The 26,835-nt window shown below is 41.9% G+C and overlaps 1 protein-coding gene across 4 annotated transcripts in view; it reads right to left on the reverse strand.

Annotated features, from left to right (window-relative positions):
- Positions 1-26,835, reverse strand: part of RAB31 (RAB31, member RAS oncogene family) — a 236,483-nt gene that overhangs the window by 139,867 nt on the left and 69,781 nt on the right. For all 4 annotated transcript variants that reach the window (XM_029590987.1, XM_029590986.1, XM_029590989.1 and 1 more), the window contains one exon: positions 13,782-13,863. In XM_029590987.1, the coding sequence (XP_029446847.1) occupies positions 13,782-13,863 (82 nt within the window). The remainder of the gene's footprint in view (positions 1-13,781; positions 13,864-26,835) is intronic.

A 26,835-nucleotide genomic window follows, 5' to 3' on the forward strand; every position in this document is an offset into this window, starting at 1 on the left:
GATGGAAACATCGAGAGGTTGCAACTGGCTGGTAAGACCCCCAGGAATTACAGCAAGATGAGTCTTCACTTCTTTAAAGCGCTTTTTTGTGGTTTCGCTAATATGTGCTCTAAACTGGTCAAGCACTAATAGGGCAGGTTTTTTCAGAAGTCCTCCAGGACGTTTGGACCACACTTTTTCAACCCATACTCTCATTCCATTTTCATCCATCCATCCTTTCTCATGAACATGCACAACAACTCCTCGTGGGATCACTTCTTTTGGCATGGTTTTCCTTTTGAAAATTAACATTGGTGGCAGTTTGGTGCCATCTGCACAGCAGGACAACACAACCGTGTAATGGGTTTTCTCATGTCCTGAGGTTTTCACAGTTATGGTTTTGGCACCTTTCAGATCAACAGTTCTGTTAGATGGCACATCAAAGGTTAGCGGGACTTCATCCATATTCCCAATCTGGCCAATTTCAAAATCATTTTTCTTCCTAGCATCAATTACAAATTTGTGAAAAGACACAATCTTTGATTCGTATTCTTCTGGCATTTTTTGCGCAATTCTAGTTTTGGTGCGCATAGCAAGGCCACTTCGCCTCATAAATCTGAAGCACCACGATGGTGATCCAGTAAAATCCTGAATGCCTTTCTCTACAGCAATGCGTTTGGCTTCATATATTATCATTTTTGTAGAGACTGAGAAGCCATTATTCCTGTGACGTGTGATCCATTCTTTCATGTCCATTTCTAACTGTGGCCACTTTGCAGCATGCCCACGAAAAGTGTGCTTACTTTTATCTGCTTTTTGCAGCTGATCCTCCTGTTTCCTCCACTCCCTTATCATTTTTTCAGTTGGAGGTGGCCCAAAATGTTTCTCCGCTGCTCTGTTTCCATGTTCCTTAGCATATTTTACTACCTCCAGTTTAAAAGGAATTTTATATGCTTGCCTTTTCTGTTTTGACATCTTTGTACATACAGTATGTAGCATGAGACTGTGGTATTTTTCTGCAAGAAAACACAGTAATGAAAGAAAGATCAGCCTGAGGATTTTCTGTCCAGGCCGGCCCAGGAGATACCCCATGGTCTGCTGAGCTCGGCTCTGTCGTGGCCGCGCTCGGCAGACCACGTGACCAGAGCGACTGGTCCACCGGGGGATGCCCAATCCCCCAATAGGCCAATTTGCCCCTGACGTTATGTCTCTCACCCAATCCCCTTCTCCAATCCATCCACAGTTTGGAAGGATTACAGTACCTGTCTAAATCACAGAAGAGGAGATCCATGTCTGAAGAGCTGCTGGGATACCGTAATCAGTTTCCCACATTTACTGGTATTTCTGGGGAGCCAAAAGGAGGAAGAGGCAAAAGAGGTACCACAGGAACTGTCAGTGCTAATTTTTGTGTATTCTGTTGGACTGTATTTCTGTTTTTCTGGAAGTTTTCAGAAAGAGATTTGTGTTACGGTAATTTTTTTAATTCTATCTTTTTTTTAAATAAAGTTTTGTGACTGGAATAAACCAGTGTGTGAGGAGTGTTTCTTGTGTCCCTAGAATCTGGAGTGATACGGTACTACGGTAATTCTCTCACCCCCACAGAGAATTCTATCGACGCCATACTGAGTTTTGTAGGGGCTCAGCAGCACCCAAAATTGTGCCCCTTTTCAAGGGGAAAGCCAAAAAAGGGGTTTACAAATATGAAAATCCCTCTCTCTCATTCCCCATCCCCAATGAAGCAGTTCCCCCCCTTACCAGCAGTGGCTCCAGGCTCTTTGCCTTTTGATCCTCCTTCCTAAGATTGCCTGCATGTGCCTTTACTCTGCTTCCCGCGCTCTGTAGCACTTCCTGGGGGGGGGGGGGGGGGAGGAAGAGGAGGCAGGATCTGAAACCTCTACGGTGGGCATGGGCTCCATTTTCGGGCTGTTTGCGGTGAAACTGAGGTGTTTGTTTGTTTTTTAATGCACTTGCGTTCCTGAAGCCTTGATATTTCCTTTAGGAGGAATTTATACATTTATATGATCACTCATAGGTAGATCTAAGTGGTGTTGAAGGATGTGATGAACTGAAGAATTTTTTTATTTTCATCCAAAGTCCTTTAGTACCAAAATTAAGCAGTACCTCTCCCTGGATTTACTGTATATTCGGAAGAATTCAGTGTTTGTCGCTGGACATTCTTTATTTTATTTTTCACACCGGCTCCGTTTTCGGGCGGGGGATGGTCGCGAAGCACGGCCTACCAAATCGGGCATTAAAATTAAAAACAAAAAAAAAAGCTCACCGGCGAACAACTGTGAGATTTTGGTTTTTTTTTTTTAATTTTAATGCCCGAATTGGTAGGCTGTGCTGCACGTCCGTCCCCCGCCTGAAAACGGAGCCGATTTGTGGCAAAACTGAGGTTGTTTTTTTTTTTTTTTTTAAATGCAAGGTTTGGCCGTCCCTTGCCTGAAAATGGAGCCGGCTTGAGGTGGAGGCAGGATCTGACATCTACGGCAGGCATCTGCTCCGTTTTCGGGTGGGGGACTGGCGCGCAGCACAGCCTACCAAATCGGGCATAAAAAAAAAAAAGCTCACCAGCAGACAACTGTGAGCTTTTTTTTTTTTTAATTTTAATGCCCAAATTGGTAGGCCGAGCTTCGCAACTGTCCCCCGCCTGAAAACGGAGCTGGTTTGTGGCGAAACATGAGGTTTTTTTCTTTTTATTTTAATGTCCGCCCGTTCCCCGCTCGAAAACAGCTGTGTTGCGGCGAAACTGAGCTTTTTTTAAAGCATTTTAATGCCCGGTTCTGGCAGGCTGACCCCCGCTCGGAAATGAAGCTGGTTTGCGGCGAAATGGTGAGCTTTTATTTTAATTATTTAACCGCTGAGGGAGATGTTTCTTGAGGTCTGTTAGGCTACATTCGCTCCATAAGACGCACAGACATTTTCCCCCCACTTTTGGGGGAAAAAAAGTGCGTCTTATGGAGCGAAAAATACGGTATCTACTTCCTCTGTGCCACCTCCTTGCTGGACTGGGTATCATACACTACATATACGCTGATGATATTCAGATTTTACTATCAATTGAAGACTCACTGGAAAAAACACTAAATCTAGCAATCATGTACCTTGACATTATTAAACAGCTACTAAACCAAATGGAACTAGTCATCAACATCGAGAAAACTGAATTCCTCCATCTTGAACGAAAAAACATGACAGTCATCCAATCCCCGATCCTACTAAAAAATAATCAGAAAATTGGAATAACCTAGAAAGTACGGAACCTCGGTGTAATAATAGACACAGAACTCAGCCTCAAACAACACATATCATTAAAAGTCAAAGAAGGATATGCCAAGCTAATGGTCCTCAGGAAACTTAAACCGTTACTAAATTATATATAAAAATAAGTATAATAAAAATAATTAATAATTAATAAATAAAATAAATCAAACTAACTTCCGAACTGTCCTACAAGCTTTAATATTTGCAAGCACTGACTACTGCAATGCATTACTATTAGGATTACCATACACAACATTAAGACCACTCCAAATACTCCAAAACTCAGCCGCAAGAGTATTGACAGGAAAAAGAAAAAAAGAGATAATATAACTGAAACACTAGCTGAACTACACTGGCTGCCAATTGAATACAGGATAAAATATAAAACCCTTTGCATTATACATAAACTAATCCATGACGAAAAAGCAGAATGGCTAAACACAGCACTCCGCGTCCACGTCCCTAACAGAAACCTGAGATCCGCCAACAAAGCCCTCCTAACCATCCCCTCAGTAAAAACTGCAACACTAACTCAAGTCAGAGAAAGAGCACTATCATTGGCTGGACCGTTACTATGGAACACCATGCCCATAGAGATAAGGACTGCAGAGAGATTTCAAGACTTTCAAAAAGAGCTTAAAGACATGGCTCTTTAAAGAAGCCTTTCCACAAAGAGAGCGAGAGAGAAAAAAACGCTGAAAGCTGTACACATGAAATCTTCATACAGCACTAGCACATTATATGTATGTATGTCATGGTCTGTCTATTGCACCTTCTAAATTAAATGTATAATTTAACAGTCTTTATCTTAGTCACAGGTCAAATTAATCATCACTAAACTCTTAGCCACTACTATGAAACGATGTTACCGAGATCATCAGGCACCTCCATTACTAATAATAGGAACAATTGCATATACAATGTACTATATGTGCCTATATGTGGACCGTTGTGACAGTATTCTACTAAACGACGGTATAGAAAAGATTTTAAATAAATAAAATAAATAAATAAATCTCCCCTCACAAAAAGGCCTGACACTTTCTGTGGAATTTTCTCTTTTCATACTTGCATCTTTCTCCCTATATTCCTCTTTCTAATGTAATATTTTATGAAGAAGATTGGCAATACTAAGAATAAATGTCAGAGGACAGTACTGTAAAACTAATTACATCTATTTTGTTGGGGGCGCTAGTAAACACAGAATACCAACAGCCAGTAAGAAAAACATTATTATTATAAGACATCTGGTAAGGAGCAGTGCTTACCAAGCAATGTAGAATAATTGCCAGCTCAGCTATCCTGAGCCATTACACTCAGTTAAATTCATCACTATTTCTAAATTCACACACCAATGGGTTAGTTTGTTTGCATAATATTTTCCAATTGGTTGACATACTTGTATCATATATGTTAATAAGATTGGATTTTTGTAAGTCATATGATTTCTTGTAAATTGAACCCAAAAGGCAAAAACAAAATGTCTACCAGTTGTCAGTGTGGGCTTAGTAGTTTTACCTACTAGGCTGCATCTACCACGCCACCGGCCAAGGATGCACATCTATGACATATGACTGTTATTATTATTATTGTTCCCAAGATCTTTAGCTAATTCATGTTTATGTAGCGCCCACGAATCTTCTGTATATATTCGTTATAATTGTAATTCTGTTAAAGTTGTTCTGCTGAATTCAATGTATAGTGTTGCTAAAAATTTAAACCGGAGTGAAGGCCTCCGTCAATACTTCGGTATATAAAAGCTTATAAATAAATAAAATAAATACCGGTACATTTAGTAAGGGACGGTTAGCCTAGGGAACTGAGAGGTAGTGTAGATTTGTGTTTGAGAGAGAAGAAAGTGTTTTTAGTGTGCTCTCCAATTTAGGCCCCCAATTTAGGAAAGGAGGGACATGGCCCTGCCAAGTCTTGATGACTGACTGGAGGGAAGAGAGGAACAGAGAGCTGTTTTTGCTATTTTTCCCAACTTAAGAATTTTTCTGTTTCAACCTGTGCCTTCTGGGAAGCAGGGAGCTGTACAGCCCTTCACCCCATCAAGAGGAGGTGGCAGAGCCCGAGTAGTATAGATCTAATTGGGTGTTTTTAAGTATTGTATTTTTTTCATCTATTGGGAAGGAAGTATTTTTTCTGCTCCCTTCCTTGCCCAGAACAAGAAGTAAAGAACTGTTCCAGTAAAAGTCATCCTTCTGAAGGATCCGTACCTATATCTTTTGAAGATAAGTAGTCGAGAGGAGAAAGAACATCTGGAGACTCTCAACGGAGTTTCTACCCCAGGAAGCAGGACACAGGCAAGTTAGAGACTGGAAGTGCCCTCTGGACATCAGGTACTGTAGGGAGGGGGCATTCGCCCAGGTTAGGATACCTCCGCCACCTTGGGACATATATTCATACCACACCATGGATGATAACAATTCCAAGCTTCAGTACAAAGGGACACTTCCACAGAGAGACACAACTGAAACCTGTGCTCCCATAAGGCTAAAAAACCTGGATGTAACTGGACACTATTATTTGCTCCTACTGATTCTTTTAAAAGCAATCACAGTAAACTTTATTTTGAACACCCATCCACCACGTCCAGCCTATTTTGTCACAGTACCTGTCCCGAAGATCTATGGTAACACACATACAAAAGAATTCATCTGTGCCTTGGGTGTAGAAGGTTATCCTTTCCCCCAACAGAAAGTACCCACCACCCCTTGGGACAAGAAGAGGGAGAAAGAGACTCTGGAGCTAGCCCTGTTTAAGAAATTATTTTATGGACCCTTAGGAAACCTTGGATCCCCAATACATGAATTACACCATCATATCCTGGTTCAATGGTAAGGTTCATCCCTGTCATAGTATGCACCAAAGCAAACCCATTTGGAGACACTTACCTAAGGAAAGCCATGTCAGATATTTTAATAGGACTCTAGTCAAACTTCCTAATTTTTCTCAAGTCCCCTACTAGGGCTCTGCTCCTGACCTCTGTGATAGCCATGGAAGAAAATGTATGTCAGAAAAACAGTAACAAATTGGAGTAAATGAAAATCTGCAATATAAATAAATCAAGGAAATTCCTAACATTCTTGATAATGTGATCATGGAAACCCTACTGCAGAACCATATTCTTCATGTGCCATTCCAAGAGAAGATTTTGCCTCTAACGCTGGTTAAAAAAAAAGTCTCTCTTAACATGCTAACTCATTCTGCAAATATTCAGCTTCAAAAGGACACTTTAAAAAACTGGCACTTTTTGGAATTTCTCCTCCTTACCTCATCTTCAAGCCCTTTTCTCCTCTCGTGCCCTAGCCCCCAACCGCACAAAAAAATTGGCTCAGAATAAAAATTAGCAAAACAGCTTTATGTCATCCTCCCCTAGGAAAATACAGATTTCTCTTCTGCTTCCTCAGAGCACGATAACCAAACAAAGCATACTATTCAGTTTTGATGGAAAAAAAGAAAAAAAAAAAAAAAAAGAGTTGTTGACCATACTTACAAGAAATTAGTGAGACCGTGCATTTCTAGGAAATTAATGCCTTATGTTCCAACCAACCAGTGCTCAGAATCCAGCTGAAGGTTGATTCTGACATTATATTACACAATCTCCATCTGATCAGTAATTTTATTATAACTACATGATGGAAGAAAAGACACTATTTTTCTCTTAAACTGCAGCACTGATAATGCAGGAGAAATCTTTTATGCAGAATGACTGTGCAAAAGGTAAGGAAACGCCAAGCCTCTGTCCGGCTTGGCATTCCCTTACATACTTCTAGGCAGAAGTATGTAAATCCAGAGGTAGGTAAAACCAATTCATTTTGTTATAGAGGAAGGTAGTGAAATAGCTTTTCTGTTTCTTAATCCATCCTAATGGATCTGACAAAGTGGACTCTGTCCTCAAAAGCTTATTCCTCAATAAAATGATTAGTCTATAAGATGCCACCCATGTCTTGTCATTTTTGCTACATCAGACTAATACGTCTCTTTCTGAAGATCTGTTTCTTAATCTGTTTCCATTTACAAGAACATGTGCATTAGGCATCCTTTTATCTTTTTTCGCATTCCCCTTCTTGTTTCATATGGCTAGGGCAAGTAATGGCAGAAAAGGCAATGGGGCCAATGCAATAAAGGCACGTAGAACAGATCACGTGACACCTTGACGGGAGAGGATGTGATCCCCCATCGTGGAGCTCAGGCCCCCCGCTTCCACGCTCCATCCACCCGCATCGGGGGGGGGGGGGGGGGTTTTGGCCTCGGCTAATTTGCAGCTGACTATCTGCAATATTTGGTAGTTTGTGGGGCCCCGAAGGCGGCGTGGGCAGGCAAGGAGAAGGAAAAAGAAAAAGATCGCGATAAGGCCCGCCCGCCTGACACCAACCAGGAAGCTGCGGCGGGGATGCTAGAGCAAAGCGCATCCGCACAGAGCCCGAAGGCTGAGCTGACGGCGGCGGTTCTCACCACAATTACCCCGGAGCTCAAAAAAATCTCAGAGCAACTTCTGGAACTGAATACGGGGATGGTGGCAATTGACCACCGTTTCACAGATCTTGAAACACGGGTCTCCGGGAACCAAGATGGCCTCCACGTGGCTCAAGCCGACATAGCGGCCCTTAAACAAGAGTTTGGGAAGCAGGCCCTCAAGATAGAAGATCGTGAGAACCGCTCGTGGAGAGCGAATTTAAGGTTAGTGGGGCTACCAGAGAGCTACCAGAGAGCTTACCAGACTTTCAACTACCCAGCTTTCTTGAGGGCTGGCTCCCACAGGCATAGAAGCTTACCGGGCTGTCTGGCCCTTTCCGTGTGGAGAGGGCTCACCGTCTGGGCCCCAGGCGGGATGGCCAGGCTAAACCCCGAGTGGTTATAGCAAAAGTATTAAACTACTCTCATAAGGTGGCGATTATCTGGGCTCTTCAACAAGAGAACAAGCCGAGCTATGAAAATCAACCTGTTTTGATATTCCTTTCTGATCAAAGTAGAAGGGTCAGCTGATTCAGGTGAGACACATCCTATTCTCTGTGAAGGTAGGCTTAGGAAGACATCTTTAGATGGGCTGGCTTACCATAGGTTCCTGTCATTTAGCTAGAGCTGCAATATATTTTCTAATTTACTTCTAATTTACTTCTAATTTATTTTCTAATATTACTCACGAACTCAAAACAAAAGAGCCCACATCACACCTATATTACAAGGACTTCACTGGCTTCCCATAAAATCCAGGATCACCTTTAAAATATTGATGATGATCTACAAGGACATTCATGGCATCGCCCACCTCAAATTAAGCTCTCAGCTCAGCATACACACATCCGAGAGACCAATCAGAAACGTCTATAAAGGAACTTTATACGCACCACCGATCAAAACCACCCTAAGAAAACGTGCCATCTCTACAGCCGGGCCCACCATTTGGAACTCGCTACCTCCGGAGCTACGTCTAGAACCCTGTACTCAATCTTTTAAGAAACACCTCAAAACTTGGCTCTTTAGAAAAGCGTTCCCGGAGTCTCAAGAACACTCAGACACGGGTCAAAGGACATAACTGGACACCAGAGAGCCTCATTCGCGTCCCTGACCACCTTCACTAGTCCACCCTAGCAAGTGTCAATGCCACTTATCCCTTCTCCTCCCCAACCCTGACCTTCCCCGACCTTCCCCATCCTTAATCGCTTTTAGATTTCGCCTATCAGTACACCACCACAGCACTGATGCTCAATCTAAATTTGCTTGGTTCTCTTTCACATTCACATTGGGTTTAGTCTTGAAGACTTGTTTGTTTGTTTGATTTGTTGATTTTTACCTTTTTACTTATAATGTTTCTTATAATGTTACACATAATGTTATCTGTTTCTGACTACTTGTTTCAATGTAACGCCACAGCCGCGATTGTTCAGTTTCAATGGAAACCGATTTGATTTGATATCTTCTTTCAAGAATGTTGGTATATAAGAATTCTAAATAAATAAATAATTGTAGCCCCCTCTTCAGGGACCTTTCGGAGTGCAGGGTCACACTGTTGTCCCCAGGGTCACATTTACTCCAAACTCACTCCTTTCTCACACTAACAGTCCACTGCAGGCCCTGAAGGGCCAGACTTCATTCCAGTAGGGAGGAGGATAAACTTCTGAGGCCATAGGGTCATGAGGGTGAATACCAACGCATAATCTTTCAGCCTCTATTTGATTGCTCTCTCAGGTATACTCACTATTCTGATGTCCTTGTTTTGACTCTGAAGAAGGACCCTGGACACATTGGTTGGGTGTTCAACAAAAATGTATTGCAACCAAAAATACTTGAAGTCTAATTCACAGCAAAAATAAATCTTCAATTTATCTTGTATATTCATTTATGTTCATTCTCCAGTTTTTTCTGCCCTTTATTTCCTGGCTACTCTAGCCTCCAAGTTCATTCTCCCTGTTATTTGTATCTGCGCTTCGGCCCTCTTGTTATATGGTTTTTGTTAAGTTAACCCCTATGTTTGATGTAAACCGGCCTGATATGAAGCTTGTCATGAAGTTCGGTATAGAAAAATGTTAAATAAATAAATAAATCTTCACACAAAAGTAAACAGTCCAAAGGTACCTCTTTCTTCGGGTTTATATTTAAACGTCTTTATTATTTTCCTGACTAGATTACCGAACTGAGGATGCTATGTTTCTGATATATCCTCAATGAATAAGCTGAGTTGGTGTCCTTCAAAATGTCAAGCACTAAAGACCCAACACTCCTGCGTGATAAAGAGGAAGCTCCTAGTGGGGCTGGAAACTCATTTCTTTCTCTGATGGTAAAAGCTGGACTTCTGGTGGGAGAAAGTCCCAAAAAGTGTTCAAAACCTAAAAATCTGTCCTCCACAGTGGGCAGGAATTGTCTATCAGGTCACTGTTGTCCCACTTTATCTGGGTAGAAGGAATCACAGCACCTTATCTTGACTTACCAAGGAAGGGATGGCAATCTTCCTTAGGAAGGAGGCCCAAAGGAAAAAAAATACAAACTCTCAAGGAAACAAACTGCTCTCTCAAAAACTCCTCTAACTCCTCCAAGACAATCTCTTCTAGATAGTGGGGTACTCACTAGGACAGAGTCTCTTCCCTTAGATCAGGCTGTGAAGCCTAAAAATAGGAATCAACGCACCACTTCTCCAACTCAAAACTAAAAAAAAAAAAAAAAGCCACTTCCCCTACATCAGGCTATGGGGGCCCATAGATAGGGAACACTAACAACCCTTCTGCTACTCAAAACTGCAACTCATAGTATCAAAAGCCAGCTCAGAATGCCACACTAATCCTCACACACAGCCTTCTTTTATAGTGCACTGCTGACCAATCCAGACAAGCCTCTGCAGGGATGGTCTGCAACTAATCTCTCCCTACAAAAAACCCTAACCTAAGCTTAGCTAGGGGAAAATGGCTAATGGAGACCTAGGGGTCTCATTTATTTATATTTATAAACCGCCAATACCATGGCATAGGCGGTTCACAATAAGACATACATAATTAATGGTTAAAACAATAGTTAAAACAAAGGAACAAACTCTCTTTCGCCTTTCCATCACACTAAACATAGTACTCAGCATTTTGATATCTTCTGCATAAGGAAAAAAAAGAACTTTCATAATCTGAAATGAGACAGTTCAGTGCCTTTAAACAGAAAAAAAAAACCCCAGAGGCTTCCAAAATTCAAACACTTACTCAACTGCTAGCCTGAATAGATATCTTTTTCAGATAGCTTTAAAACATCTTTGTATAGGAAAGAGTTCTCAGCTGACACGGAATGGATTCCAAAGATCTGGTGCCACCACAGAGAAGGCGCGCTCGCGTGCTCTACATAATATTTGGTACTTTCTCTGTCTCATTGTACTTCACATATGTGGTTGTTTGATTGTTAACATAATTAGGTCCTCCAGGTCTGGGATTTTATAGGCCAAATAATGTTCCTGATTTTGCTCCCTCCCTTACAGCCTTCTTTCTCTGTAGCCTTACTTATGGATTCTCAAACAGAGTATTCAAGGTGCCCCAATCAAGTCTGGTTTTCAGAATATCTACAAAAAAAAAAATACATGAAATATGTTTGCATATATTTGGTCTAGGAACCCAGCTAGTGTGCCTGGTTTTGTTAACCTGAAAATGTGAACTGTTCAGGAGTCGAAAGGATCAGATTTGAGAACTACTACTTCATATTTACCTTCTGTTACTTTCAACTAAATTTACAGTTCTCCCTTGTTTGACTTGGAGGGGAAGTCTCCTTGCTTTCATTCTCCATTCCTTCTATGCCGATCAGTTAAAACCCTATATCCACGAGTCCCTGTCCTTCAGGACTCCCAGCTGGTTGGCAGTTTGGGATATGCACAATGAATATGTATGAGATCTGTCTGCATGAACTTAAGAACATAAGAACATAAGAAATTGCCATGCTGGGTCAGACCAAGGGTCCATCAAGCCCAGCATCCTGTTTCCAACAGAGGCCAAACCAGGCCACAAGAACCTGGCAATTACCCAAACACCTAGAAGATCCCATGCTACTGATGCAATTAATAGCAGTGACTATTCCCTAAGTAAACTTGATTAATAGCAGTTAATGGACTTCTCTTCCAAGAACTTATCCAAACCTTTTTTGAACCCAGCTACACTAACTGCACTAACCACATCCTCTGGCAACAAATTCCAGAGATTTATTGTGCGTTGAGTGAAAAAGAATTTTCTCCGATTAGTCTTAAATGTGCTACTTGCTAACTTCATGGAATGCCCCCTAGTCCTTCTATTATTCGAAAGTGTAAATAACCGAGTCACATCTACTCGTTCAAGACCTCTCATGATCTTAAAGACCTCTATGATATCCCCCCTCAGCCGTCTCTTCTCCAAGCTGAACAGCCCTAACCTCTTCAGCCTTTCCTCATAGGGGAGCTGTTCCATCCCCTTTATCATTTTGGTTGCCCTTCTCTGTACCTTCTCCATTGCAACTATATCTTTTTTGAGATACGGCGACCAGAATTGTACACAGTATTCAAGGTGTGGTCTCACCATGGAGCGATATAGAGGCATTATGACATTTTCCGTTTTATTAACCATTCCCTTCCTAATAATTCCTAACATTTTATTTGCTTTTTTGACTGCTGCAGCACACTGAGCTGACGATTTCAATGTATTATCTACTATGACGCCTAGATCTCTTTCTTGGGTGGTAGCTCCTAATATGGAACCTAACATCGTGTAACTACAGCTAGGGTTATTTTTCCCTATATGCAACACCTTGCACTTGTCCACATTAAATTTCATCTGCCATTTGGATGCCCAATCTTCCAGTCTTGCAAGGTCCTCCTGTAATGTATCACAGTCTGCTTGTGATTTAACTACTCTGAATAATTTTGTATCATCTGCAAATTTGATAACGTCACTCATCGTATTCCTTTCCAGATCATTGATATATATATTGAAAAGCACCGGTCCAAGTACAGATCCCTGAGGCACTCCACTGTTTACCCTTTTCCACTGAGAAAATTGACCATTTAGTCCTACTCTCTGTTTCCTGTCTTTTAACCAGTTTGTAATCCACGAAAGGACATCGCCTCCTATCCCATGACTTTTTAGTTTTCGTAGAAGCCTCTCATGAGGGACTTTGTCAAACGCCTTCTGAAAATCCAAATACACTACATCTGCCTCCACCATATGCAAACAGATCTCATTCATATTCATCATGGTTATCCTGAAAACCCAACCAGTTGGGGTTCCTTGAAGACAGGCTTGGGAATCACTGAACTACACAAAATATTTGACTGTACACCAGTCGAACATTTTGACTGTATTTTCTAGGGATGTGCATTCATTTGAAGCGGCATGGATAACGTTAACGACATTGTCTATGACCTTTCAAGTCTTTTTCAAAATGAAACGATAGGAAAAAAAAAACCCCCCACAAAATTTTGTGATTTTTCTTCTATCATTTTTAGTGCCCACTAGCTTCAAAACATAAGAACGAAAACATGGGAAAAGATTAACAAAAAAAATCAACACCACACAAAATGACATTTTTTGGCTTGCACACTCCCTAATATTTTCAGAAGGACTCTGCTGCATATACTTCATACCATGGCATGAGCTGCTGATATAGTATATGTTACTGTTACCATTACAAATTTCAAAAAGCTTACATGAGAGAAGTAGAAAATGATACAACAGGAGTGGAATTAGGATTTGTGCTGAAACCAGGCCTGCTATGTAGGCTGACAGATGGGAAAGGGAGGGCGGGATAGGAAGTACCCTGGATTTCTACAGCTTAGAACTCCACCAACTACATGAAAGAGGTCCAGTGCCAAAAAATCACAGAATTTATGAAATGTATTTAATTCTCTTCAGTACTCTTCAAACATATTTTCTGGGTTAACATGTATTTTAAAATCTCTGTTTAAATAGAAAACATCAAATTAAAAAAACAAAAACTTTTCACAGACTCTGGAAGGATGTTTTGAATATAAAATTATTACTATCAACCTATGACTTTATGAACTGGCAAGAAAGTAAATGCAAGTTTATCAGACTTACACGTTCCTGCCCAGCAGTGTCCCAGATCAGAAACTTATGAAGCTCATTTCCACAGGGCACAGTTTTGGTCATAAAGGATGCACTGAAATCAAAATACAATATCAACAGATTAAAAAAAAAAGTGTTTTAAGAATAAATTCAATTATGGCATTCAAAAAAAACATCAGGCTGAGAAACACATTTTTGCAAGGAATAGAGGAGCAGAAGTCCTTTCTTTGCCATCCCTCTAACCGTTGTGCAGCTGCGCCTTTAGTAGTGATGGCTTTGGGGGTCACACGACAGTCAAAACTAAAAAACTTCATTGCCCTTTTTTGGTTAAAGAAATCCATGTATCTAACTTGGAAGTTACGTGCATACTTTTAGGCCCAAGCAAACCAACCTGAAAATCGAATCATAAAGTAGCTGCATCATCTATGGTAAAATATCAGGAGGTTGATATTCAAAAGCCATTTGGACCGTTAACTGAAAATTTATCTGTCTAAATGGCAAAAGGGCAATAGTAAACGCTGTATGCACCTAGTATTTAGCTGCATAAGTTGGAGGCGTTCCGGAGGTGGGCGGGAGGCATTTTGGAGAGGAGAGGAGTTAGCCGCATAAGTTACGCAGCTAACTCCGATATTCGAAGATAGCCACTTAACTTGTGCGGCCAACTCTGGTGGTGCCACTGACCTGCCCTAAAGTTAGCCGCATAAATATATGCGGCTAACTTTAAGATAGCTGAATAAGTTTATCCGGCTCAGTGGGTGAATATTGGCCCCTGGGTTGTTATGTGGATAAAAGGCACTGTGTACCTTATGCCAGTTTAAATTAAAACGTAAAGCAGGCGCATTAGTGACATGCCTGTTATGCATGTACATTTTTTTAAATTTATATATCTGCACATAGTTTGCAAACACACATCCCAAGTGCCCCCTCCCACCTCCTGTAACTCTTCTTCATGCACCCAAAATATGAATATTGTGAAAGTACGCAGTATGGGGCGGATTTTCAAAGGGTTACGCACGTATATTAAGCGCGTAACCCCAAAAACCCGCTCCTGCGCGCGCCGAGCCTATTTTGCATAGGCCCGGCAACGCGCACAAGCCCCGGGACGCGCATATGTCCCAGAGCTTAAAAAAATGGGCAGGGAGTGGGAAGGCCGGGGACGGAACGAGGCCTCCGACACAGCAGTCATGCCGGCGCGCACAACCTATGCTTGCCCGGAGGCAGGCACAATTTCGTCAACAAAGGTCAGGGGGGGGGTTAGATAGGGCTGGGAGGTGGGCCATCGGGGCTCCCCTAGGGCTCGGCGCACGCAAGGTGCACAAGTGTGCACTCCCTTGTACGCGCCAACCCCAGATTTTATAACATGTTATAAAACTGGGCATAGATTTGTGCGCGACGGGTTGCGTGCACAAATCTACGCCCGAGCGTAGGTTTAAAAATCTGGCCCTATATTTTTAGGCACCCAAAGATCTATTTATGCAGAATTAGCCAAACTACCCACATCATTCCTTATTTTCCACACATAGATCCGACAAAGCCTGTGAAAATTGTATCCCATTATCTACAAAACACCCATCCGATCTTTTGAGGAAGCAACATATATATAGAAACATAGAAACATAGAAATGACGGCAGAAGAAGACCAAACGGCCCATCCAGTCTGCCCAGCAAGCTTCACACATTTTTTCTCTCATACTTATCTGTTTCTCTTAGCTCTTGGTTCTATTTACCTTCCACCCCCACCATTGAAATATCTAGCTTGATTAGTTAGGGGTAGTAGGGGTAGTAACCGCCGCAATAAGCAAGCTACACCCATGCTTATTTGTTTTACCCAGACTATGTTATACAGCCCTTATTGGTTGTTTTTCTTCTCCCCTGCTGTTGAAGCAGGGAGCTATGCTGGAAATGCGTGATGTATCAGTCTTCTCCCATGCCGTTGAAACAGAGAGCCATGCTGGATATGCATCGAAAGTGAAGTATCAGACACATTTGGTTTGGGGTAGTAACCGCCGTAACAAGCCAGCTACTCCCCGCTTTGTGAGTGCGAACCCTTTTTTCTTCTCCCCTGTCGTTGAAGCAGAGAACTATGCTGTATATGCATTGAAGGTGAAGTATCAGGCTTATTTGGTTTGGGGTAGTAACCGCCGTAACAAGCCAGCTACTCCCCTCTTTGTGAGTGTAAATCCATTTTTCCACATTTCCTCTTGCTGTTGAAGCTTAGAGCGATGTTGGAGTCATAGTAAGCATGTGTATGTTTATTGAATAAGGGTATTGTCTCCAGGCAGTAACCGTCATTCTGGTGAGTCACCCACTCTTCATTGGCGGCCTCTTGACTTTATGGATCCACAGTGTTTATCCCATGCCCCTTTGAAGTCCTTCACAGTTCTGGTCTTCACCACATCCTCCGGAAGGGCATTCCAGGCGTCCACCACCCTCTCCGTGAAGAAATACTTCCTGACATTGGTTCTGAATCTTCCTCCCTGGAGCTTCAAATCGTGACCCCTGGTTCTGCTGATTTTTTTCCTATGGAACAGGTTTGTCGTTGTCTTTGGATCATTAAAACCTTTCAAGTATCTGAAAGTCTGTATCATAACAGCACAGATACAGTTATGAACGACTGCATCAACACAATTTTACTTGCTTGAAATTTCCCCATAAGTGCCTCTCTCTGAACAAATAAATCACTCAGACAAACTGAAATAATGAACTGAGCCAAAAATTGTTTCCACATACTTCCCTACTGTATATGTTTGCTTATTTATTGCACTTGTATACCACTTATTCCAAACTTACATTTGTTCATAAACAAATGGATGCATGACTTAAATCAGCAAGTTCAAAATGAATGCAAAATATGTTGCTCTTATGTGTTCCATGCTACTAATACGACACAAAAAAATAGATGTATAAGGGGAGACAAAAACTTATGGAAAATAATTTACAAATATCAAGGTCACTGGGTCACAGAATGGGAGAAAGTTTAGTAAATCAGGACTAGTGATTGCTCCAGGTCTGTGTCCCAATTTGATGTTCTACTCTCAAAGTTATTATTATTATTCTTTATTCAATTTACTTTGTTATAATTTGAACAAATGTGTGTTTCTCTACTGCTGTGTTCTCTTTGTAAAACTTAGATGGAGATTTATGTTGTGGATGTTAGAGCTTCACTCATACCTGTAATATTGCTTTCTAATCTCTAAACATTAGAGATGTGAATCGTAACCGGAATCGGTTCGGATTCCGGTTCGGATTCACATCGTGGGTTTTTTTTTCGTCCGGCCCGATCGCGGTTTTGTTTATCGGCTGTGCCCGAGCCGATAAACAGCAAGTCTTACCCAAGTTAGGGAACGTGCACTATCTCTGGCTGGTCCCACAATATGGAACTCAATGCCCCTTGACTTAAGACTCCAGAGTAATCATAAACTTTTCAAAACACAACTCAAAACCTGGCTTTTCAAATAAGCCTTCAAGAAAGAAAATGACGCAAGCAAATAAATAAGGCTAAAGCGGACTCAAAGCACCCAAAGCATATTTTCCAGATACTACTGGAAATTAGTGCACTCACTTTTAACTGTAGTCAAACCATCAGGATGAAGTACCATAAAACACTTAACCCCCCAAGGGAATTTCTCTAAAGGTAATTTCCTGAGCACAACCCATATTATTCTTAATTATTGTTTGTTATCGAACCACAACGGCACCATCCATGTAAATTAGGATCTACACTTTCTTTGATATAGGTGCCTTATTGTAAACAGTTATGATGGTAAATAACTTAATGACGGTATATAAAAACTCTTAAATAAAATAAATAATAATAAATGCATATAGTTCTTTCGAATTACCACACCCCAGATGCATGACTCTGCATTTCTTGGCATTGAATCCCAGCTGCCATATCTTTGACCACTCTTCCAGCTTCCTTAAATCCCGTCTCATTCTCTGTACTCCTTCCGACATGTACTCCTTCCAGCATGTTGTAGTTTTTAGTATCATCCGCAAGTAGGCAAACTTTACCTTCTGTCCCTTCCACAATGTCGCTCACGAAGATGTTGAACAGAACCGGTCCCAACACCGATCCCCATGGCACTCCACTTAACACCATTCTTTCTTCAGAGTAGGTTCCATTTAACATCACCCGTTGTCCTATGTCGACCAGTTTGTAATCCATGCCAACACCTTGGAGCTGACTCCCAAGCTTCTCATTTTGTTGATGAGTCTTCTGGTGTGGGACTGTATCAAAAGCTTTACTAAAATCCAAGTAAATTACATCGAGCGCTCTTCCCTGATCCAGTTCTCTAGTCACCCCATCAAGGAAATTGATTAGATTAATCTGACAGGACCTTCCCCTGGTGAATCCATGCTGCATCTGATCGAGCATACCATCGGATTGTAGATAGTTCATTATCTTTTCCTTCAGCAGAGTCTTTATTAATTGTCCCACCACTGAAGTGAAGCTAACTGGCCTGTAGTTTCCAGCCTCTTCTCTACTCCCACTCTTGTGAAGCGGGACCATCACCGCTCTTCTCCAGTCACTAGGCACTACACCCTTTTCCAAAGTTCTATTGAACAGGTCACACAGTGGGCTCGCCAGCACATCTCTGAGTTCCCTCAGTATTCTGGGGTGAACCTCATCAGGCCCCATGGCTTTGTCCACTTTCAGTTTTCTTAGCTCTTCCCATACATTATCTCCCGTAAATGGAGTTTCATTTACTCCACCCTCTTCTACAGTCTTGATAACAAGTGACGGTCCTTCTCCAGGGTCTTCTTTAGTGAACACTGAACTGAAGTATTTGTTTAATATTTCTGCTAATTCATCATCTCTCTCCACCCATTGATCCTTATCTCCTTTCAATTTCAATGTACCTCTATGTACCTTTCTCTGATATATCTGAAAAATGTTTTGTCACTTCGCTTTATCTCCTTGGCAATCCTTTCCTCTCCCTGACTTTTTGCTTTCTTGATTACTTTTTTCATCTTTCTCAGTTTCACTAGATAATCCTCCCTGTGTTCCACTTTTTGGAATGCTTTATGTTTCTTAAAAGCTGCTTTTTTGGCTTTTATTACATCAGCCACCTCCTTTGTGAACCAGATTGGATTCTTATTTCTCTTACTTTTGTTTACTTTTCTAACATACAGATTTGTTGCGTTTGAAATTGCTCCTTTTAGTTTGGCCCACTGTTGTTCGACCTCTCCCATTTTCTCCCAAGTCTTCAAGTTCTGCCTCCATATATTTCCCCATTTCGACATAGTCTATTTTTTTGAAGTTCAAAACTCGGGTCTTTGTGACACTTCTCTGGATCCTATTTGCAAAATCAAACCATACTGTTTGATGATCAGTGGTGCTGAGGTGGGCACCCACCCAGACATTAGAGACATTATACCCGTTAATGAGCACTTGGTCAAGTAAAACTCCCTCCATTGTGGGTTCCATTACCATTTGTTTGAACAAAGCCCCTTGCAGGGCATCCATATCTCTCTACTTCTGTTAGATTCTGCAGAAGGGATTCTCCAGTCCATGTCCGGCAGATTAAAGTCACCAACAATCAACACTTCTCCCTTCTTTCCCACCTTTATAATGTCTTTGATCAGATCTCTGTCTAGTTCTTCCATTTGAGTTGGAGGCCTGTACACAACTCCAGTAAAAATGGATGTACAGCCATCTTTTTTTAGGTTGGCCCATAATGCTTCTTCTCCACCCCACTTTCCTTGCAGTTCAGTTGACTGGATATTATTTTTGACATAAAGTGCTACTCCTCCCCCTTTTTTGTCCTTTCTGTCAGTCCTTAACAAGTTATAGCCCAGTATGGCGTATCCCATTCATGAGAATTTGTGAACCAATTCTCTGTGACAGCAACAACATCCAAATCTGCCTCCACCATTAAGGCCTGCAGGTCTGGGATTTTATTGTCCAAACTGCGAGCATTTGTAGTCATAGCTTTCCAATTTTTCTCCCTTGCTATGTTGCATTTCCTAGGAACCTTTTCTGTTTTTTTGAGCTGATTATGTTATTTTCACTTCGCATGTCCGTCACAGGTCTTATTCTGCCAGATTTATTCAATTGATTTTGGGCTTTTGAATCCTGGATGTCTGATAACTCTGTGGGAGTGGGAGATGAGGTACAGGTTGCTGTAAGCTTGGGGAAGGTGGATGCCTGACTGTCACATGTCTAGTTCTTCCTGAGCCCACTGTAAAACATTTTTTCCTGGGATTCCATAACCCGCTGTGGGAGATGGGTGACAGATTGATGTTTCAAGGAAGGGAAGGTTAATTGAATCCTGGCCAATTGCTCCCTTGGATGGATCAGCTCCATTTTAATTTTAGACAGCTGAAGGCAAAAGGACAGCACTTGGTTCTCCAAATGATAGGCCTTAGGACATATACACCACAATTGTTGCATTGAATTAAAACCATTCTCTCTGATTAATTAAAATCCTAAAGATAAGGTAAGGTATGTGTTATCCAGTAAAGATTAATAGGCAGAGTATGCAAACCAAATTAACAAGCAATATGACAGTATAAGTTAGATCTAGACTGTAAGGAACTACTAAGTAATTTGGGATGAGGTAGTTGAAGCTAATGATTTAGGATACCAGGGAAGAGTATTTATGAAAGTAAAGCCAGGGGTGGGTGGGTGGGTAGAGGGGCAGGGAGGGAAATAAACAATAGCTAGGAGACCAGCTATCCTTTTTTAATTCTTAGCCCTAGAAAGCAGACTAAATAGCTCTCTTTCAGGTTTCATTTTCAAATCTGCCCCTTTCTAACAGACAAGGCACAATCCTTTGCAAATATAAAGCCCTATTTACATTAAGCACAGGTAAATATCAAAATAAAATTGCACTTAGTTTCAGCAAGGCTCTGGCTCATGAAGATTCCAGCTCCAAAATGCCTGGGATCTTCTGGAAAGCAGAGTACAAATATGTGTACGCCTATATGGGTTTGGCAAAAATTACCCGTGTCCCAACTCCTCTTGGCCCCCATAATTTCTCTTGAAAATCTGGTTTGTGTGGATGCAAAACTAAAAGGTTATTAGGTGACCTAACTGTTTATATGTATTCATGATATATTTGAATTCCTCTGGTAACTGCCCTCTCATGATCCTTGTATATCCGCTGACATGTCTTGAAAATTTGGTATGGATCAAATGCAAAACCAGAAAGTTATTAGGCAAAGGGACAAATCCAATGTCTTGATTCAGTTCCTTATTTATGTGTAGTTGGAGGTTTGGCTGGAACAGGGAAGTTACACAAAAGCTGGGAGTTTGTCCGACAGGGGGAGGGGGGAGGAAGAGAGCTCAATTTTCTGGGCCCCTGGTGTGATCAACAAGTTCAGTCCTCAAAACCCCAAGATATAGATGGGTGATACCCGGAAGATGCAGGAGGAACCACACAAAAAAATGAAAAAAAAAACAAAAAACCAATTATAAGTACCAGTCACTGTCCATTTACCACAGGAAAAGAAAACAAAAAATACCAAGGGAAGAAAAAACAAAATAGTCCCAGTCCAACTGGTGCTCAAAAGAAGCCATTTACTTTAGTTTGAAGATAAGTATCCACGCATGTATTGTGAAACTAAAAAACAGTATAAAAAGTATAAGGATCAAGAAAATCAGTCTCCTGTAGCAAACTCATTTTCTTTTCTTGCTCAATCCTAACTGTCAGATGGCCAAAATCAAGAGCAAAACGTCTACTCTTCCTTCCTGTTCATGCCTCGAGGGATCAGGCAATGACCCAGATCACATGTCTTGTGAGGACTTATAGTCTCCTCACGTCTTCCCGCAAAAAGGTGAGGTTACAGCCAGGGGAGGATTTCAAAAAGAAAAAAAATCCCTGCCCACTGCCCATGCTGGAAAAATACAAGGGGGTCACTATTAGTGACAGGCAAAGCCTGGTCACATATGGAATCTGTAGAACCGGGGAACATGACAGGAAGCTCCAAGGGGGTAGATTCAGGAACAATGTTAGGAAATATTTTTTTCATGGCGAGGACGGCGCTTGCCTGGAATGCCTTCCCGGAGAAGGTGGCATAGACAAAAAGAGTAACAGAATTCAAAAAAGGCCTGGGATAAACACAAAGGTTTCCTAGAGGCAAGAGGATGGTAATAAAGCACTGGGTAACCTGCACAAAGCAGCATTTCAACCCATAAGGGCAGTGAAATGATTCCAACTCCAAATACCTTGCTAGAAAGATTGGATGGACCATTTTAGTCTTTATCTGCCATCATTTACTATGCTGCTATGAATACTTTTCAGTTGCCATATTCGTCTTACCTGTGTATCCCCTGCTTAGAATGGCTCCTATATGCCACAGGAGCCATAAACAAATGTATAGTTCTTTTGGAACTGGATCCACTCAAACTAGCTCTTGCACAAGTGTCTTTCCCCAGGGCCTGAATCTTTTGTTGGTGGGGGGGGGGGACCTTCCTTCAGGGCCCAGATCGATAAGGGTGACTCTGGAACTATTTTCCCTGGGAAAGGAGTAACTTTTACTGCTGTGAACACGGTCAGCGCCAAATGACATACTGGAGACTCAGACTGGAGTTTCCAAAAGTTACTTTACTGATGGTGAATCAGATGCAATAATGGCACTGTTAAAAAAAAAAAAAAAAGCCAAAAAAACAGTTATTAATCCCACTGCAGATCTTTTCCCATTTACAGTCATTCCTCTATCTATGCAAGGGTCTATTTACTACCAGGACATAGGAAAGCCCTCACCCTCCAGGGCATGGAAAAATGAGGTTCTCGGTAGGCAGGGTATCCTTGTGTGGGCAGGGAAAACCCTTCCCATGCTGGCAAAAAATGATATTACAGTCACTGCACAAAGAGTCCCAATTTGCCTCTTTCTCCAGGGCTGAAGACTCCAAGTGGGGGTCCTCAATAGATCTTAGTTTGGTCCTATCACAGTTCTCCGTCTGTCCCAGTCTCTTTCTCTCTCTTCCACAATAGAAGGGATCCACACTGGAACACTCAGCTCTCGATATCTCTTTCTTCATGGCAGGAAGAGGGCATCCTCCCCCCCGTTACCTCTCGCCAAGCAATGCCCAGTAGGCTTCTTGCAAAGAAAAATAGCAAAAATCCCAAAAACAACCCTGAAATCCACCCAGCAGCCAAGGAGTGGACTACAGAAGCAGTTTCCTCGACTGTGCCCAGGACCTGCCGGCAGGTGGTACCAGAGTCCTAGGGTAGGCCCCAAAAATCCAATATAGGATAAAATCTCCTGCACTTCCTCTAACTTCAACACATTTCGGTTCTTCTTCAGGGGCATTGCAATTTTTTTCCCTGCGTGAACAATCTAAGTTCTCTTAAAACTACACCCAGACAGTTTTGCTTCTGAGGTCCCTGAAGAACCAAAATGCGTTGCGCCAGGTGTTTCATTTTGGTCTGCTTTCCAGTGGCTTCCTTTAAGGACTTCATCTGAAATTTGAAGGAAAACAGAATATGCCTGGTGGCTAAGATAAGTGATCGTTTTCTTACATGCATTGACTATTTGCTGCACAATTTTTATAGTTATGTAAAATAGAAAAAATTAATAAAAATGCACTTTAGCATGTTTTTTGTAAAAAATTGAGACCTATGATTAACACAATAGGGGGATCAGTCAAAAATGCTAAATGTTCAAATAAGTATTTATAGAACATTATTTAGCCAACATTGCAACCCCGACATATATGTTCTTGCTAATATCGTGTTGATATACACCTGGGTGTTTTGGGGTTTTGTACTTTGATAACCTATAAACAGACAGACAATCTCTCAACCTCTCCAATCTACTCATCAGGAACAGACTATCATCTAACCAGATAATAGGAACAAGAGGAATTCTACCATGTTACAAGAAGAAATGCAAGACCTGCAAATATATAGATGCCTAGAGACTACCATCCCAACTGCATGCCACAAACCAAGAGAAGTACAAGGATCTTTCACCCGCAAATCCAACTATATGCTATACTTCATCCAGGGCAATAAATGTCCAAAAGCACAACACGTGGGAAAAATCAAATAGACTCCAAATCAGAAAAGAACCCTATAATTTAATTGTATCTGATCTTAACACAGCACATCTGTGGGACAGCATTTCTTTCATCAGACTCTGAGGAAAGTATAAAAACACTGAAACATTCATATTTTAGTTTCAAAAAAACAGGGAACCATGTTCTTGTTATTTTATCTTGTATTTGCTTTCATGTATTGTATATTTTAATTATTTATTTATTTAACATTTTTCTATACCGAACTTCTTGACAAGATTCATATCAGACCGGTTAAATGGAACGTAGGGACTAACTAAACATAACCAAATAACAGGAAGGCTGAGGCGCAGTTACATATAACAGGGAGATAGAACTTGGGGGCTAGAGTAGCCTGGGAATAAAAGGATAGCAAAAAATAGAGGCTGAGAACTAATGTCTAAACTGTGGCTGGAGCGGGAGTCTTGCCACTTGAGAAGCATTAATGTTAAGATTGTGAGTCGCTGAGAATAACCTATGTTATGAGGGCGACATGTAAATATTAAAGAGGTCCATATTCAGCTGCTGTGCAGCAAATTACCTGGTTAAATTTACCCGGCTAACTTAGGCCTGGATTTTAAAAGGTCTACGTGTGCCAGGCCTATTTTAAAAAGGCCTGGCCACGTGAGTAAGTCCCGGGGCTTCGGAAAAGGGATGGGGGGGGGGGGGAAGGGTGGGGTCAGAGGCTCCCGGCACAGCAGCCATTTGCCGCTGTGCTGGGGGATCGTGTGCCGGCAGGCTGCCGTGCCCGCAACCTGCGCCTGCCCCGTGGCAAGCGTAGAAGGTAAGATAAAGGTTGGGGGAGGTCTAGATTAGGGCTAGGGGGCAGGTAGGTTATTTTAAGGGGTTTGGGAAGTTCCCTTCCTGGCCGCTCCGAAATTGGAGCGACCTGGGAGGGAACGGGGGAAGGCTGCGGGCTTCGGCGCGCGCAAGTTGCACTAATGTGCACCCCCTTGCGTGCGCCGACTCCCAATTTTATATCATGCGCGCACCGGCTCACACATGTTATAAAATTGTGCATCCATGTGTGCGTGCGCGTAGATCTAAAAATCTACCCCTTAGGCTATATATTCAGCGGCGCAGTCACATCACTGAATATATCCAGCTATCCTAAAATTAGTCAGATAAATTTATCTGGCTAACTCTAGAACAGGTCTAAGGGCCGACCAGAGTTAGCTGTATAAGTTATCCTGCTAACTCTGAATAACGGAGTTAGCCAGATAACTTATACAGCTAATTCAACTCTTCCCTGTTAAGTCCATTCCCCTCCCACCACTTAGACGGCAGTTGAATATTTAAAATATTTATGTTAGAAATGTAAAGAAAAGCAAAAGGAAAATGAAACCTATCTGGTTCTCAAACGAGGTGGCTGACAAAATTAAAGCTAAAAGAACAGCATTCAAAAAATATAAAAGATCCCAAAGGGAGGAGCACAAAGAAGAATATTTGATTCAACTGAGGGAGACGAAGAAATTAATCAAGTTGGCAAAAAGTCAAGCGGAAGAGAGGATTGCCAAGGAGATAAAAAATGGTGACAAAACATTTTTCAGATACATCAGCGAAAAGAGAAAAGTCCATAGTGGTATAGTGAAATTGAAAGGTGGAAATGATCAATGTGTGGAGAGAGACGAAGAAATGGCAGAAATATTAAATGAATACTTCAGCTCTGTATTCACTAAAGAAGACCCTGGAGAAGGACCATTTCTACACAAGAAGCTGGAGGGTAGTGGAATAGATGAAAATCATTTTACAGTAGAAAATGTATGGGAAGAGCTAAAGAATCTGAAAGTGGACAAAGCCATGGGGCCTGATGGGATTCATCCAAGGATTCTGAGGGAGCTCAGAGATGTGCTGGCGGGTCCGCTGTGTGACCTGTTCAATAGATCCCTAGAAACGGGAGTGGTGCCGAGTGATTGGAGAAGAGCGGTGGTGGTCCCGCTTCACAAGAGTGGGAACAGAGAAGAGGCTGGTAACTACAGACCGGTTAGCCTCACTTCGGTGGTGGGAAAAGTAATGGAGTCACTGTTGAAAGAGAGAATAGTGAAATATCTACAGTCCGGAGAATTGATGGACCAGAGGCAGCATGGATTCACCAGGGGAAGATCCTGTCAGACAAATCTGATTGACTTTTTCGACTGGGTAACCAAGGAATTGGATCAAGGAAGAGCGCTAGATGTCATCTACTTGGATTTCAGCAAAGCTTTTGATACGGTTCCGCACAGGAGACTGGTGAATAAAACAAAAAGCTTGGGAGTGAGTGCCGAAGTGGTGACCTGGATTGCAAACTGGTTGACGGACAGAAGACAATGCGTGATGGTAAATGGAACTTTCTCTGAAGAGAGAGCGGTTTTAAGTGGTGTACCGCAAGGATCGGTGTTGGGACCGGTCCTGTTCAATATCTTTGTGAGCGACATTGCGGACGGGATAGAAGGTAAGGTTTGTTTTTTTTGCGGACGACACTAAGATCTGCAACAGAGTGGACACGCCGGAAGGAGTGGAGAGAATGAGACGGGATTTAAGGAAGCTGGAAGAGTGGTCGAAGATATGGCAGCTGAAATTCAATGCCAAGAAGTGCAAAGTCATGCATTTGGGGAGTGGAAATCCGAATGAACTGTATTCGATGGGGGGGGAAAGGCTGATGTGCACGGAGCAGGAGAGAGACCTTGGGGTGATAGTGTCTAATGATATGAAGTCGGCGAAACAATGCGACAAGGCGATTGCAAAAGCCAGAAGAATGCTGGGATGCATAGAGAGAGGAATATCGAGTAAGAAAAGGGAAGTGATAATCCCCTTGTACAGGTCCTTGGTGAGGCCTCACCTGGAGTACTGTGTTCAGTTCTGGAGACCGTATCTACAAAGAGACAAGGACAAGTTGGAGGCGGTACAGAGAAGGGCGACCAGGAAGGTGGAGGGTCTTCATCGGTTGACATACGAGGAGAGATTGAAGAATCTAAATATGTACACCCTGGAGGAAAGGAGGAGCAGGGGTGATATGATTCAAACTTTCAGATACTTGAAAAACTTTAACGATCCAAAGACAATGACAAACCTTTTCCAACA

Source organism: Rhinatrema bivittatum, chromosome 2, assembly GCF_901001135.1.
Source record: "Rhinatrema bivittatum chromosome 2, aRhiBiv1.1, whole genome shotgun sequence".
NCBI lineage: Eukaryota > Metazoa > Chordata > Amphibia > Gymnophiona > Rhinatrematidae > Rhinatrema > Rhinatrema bivittatum.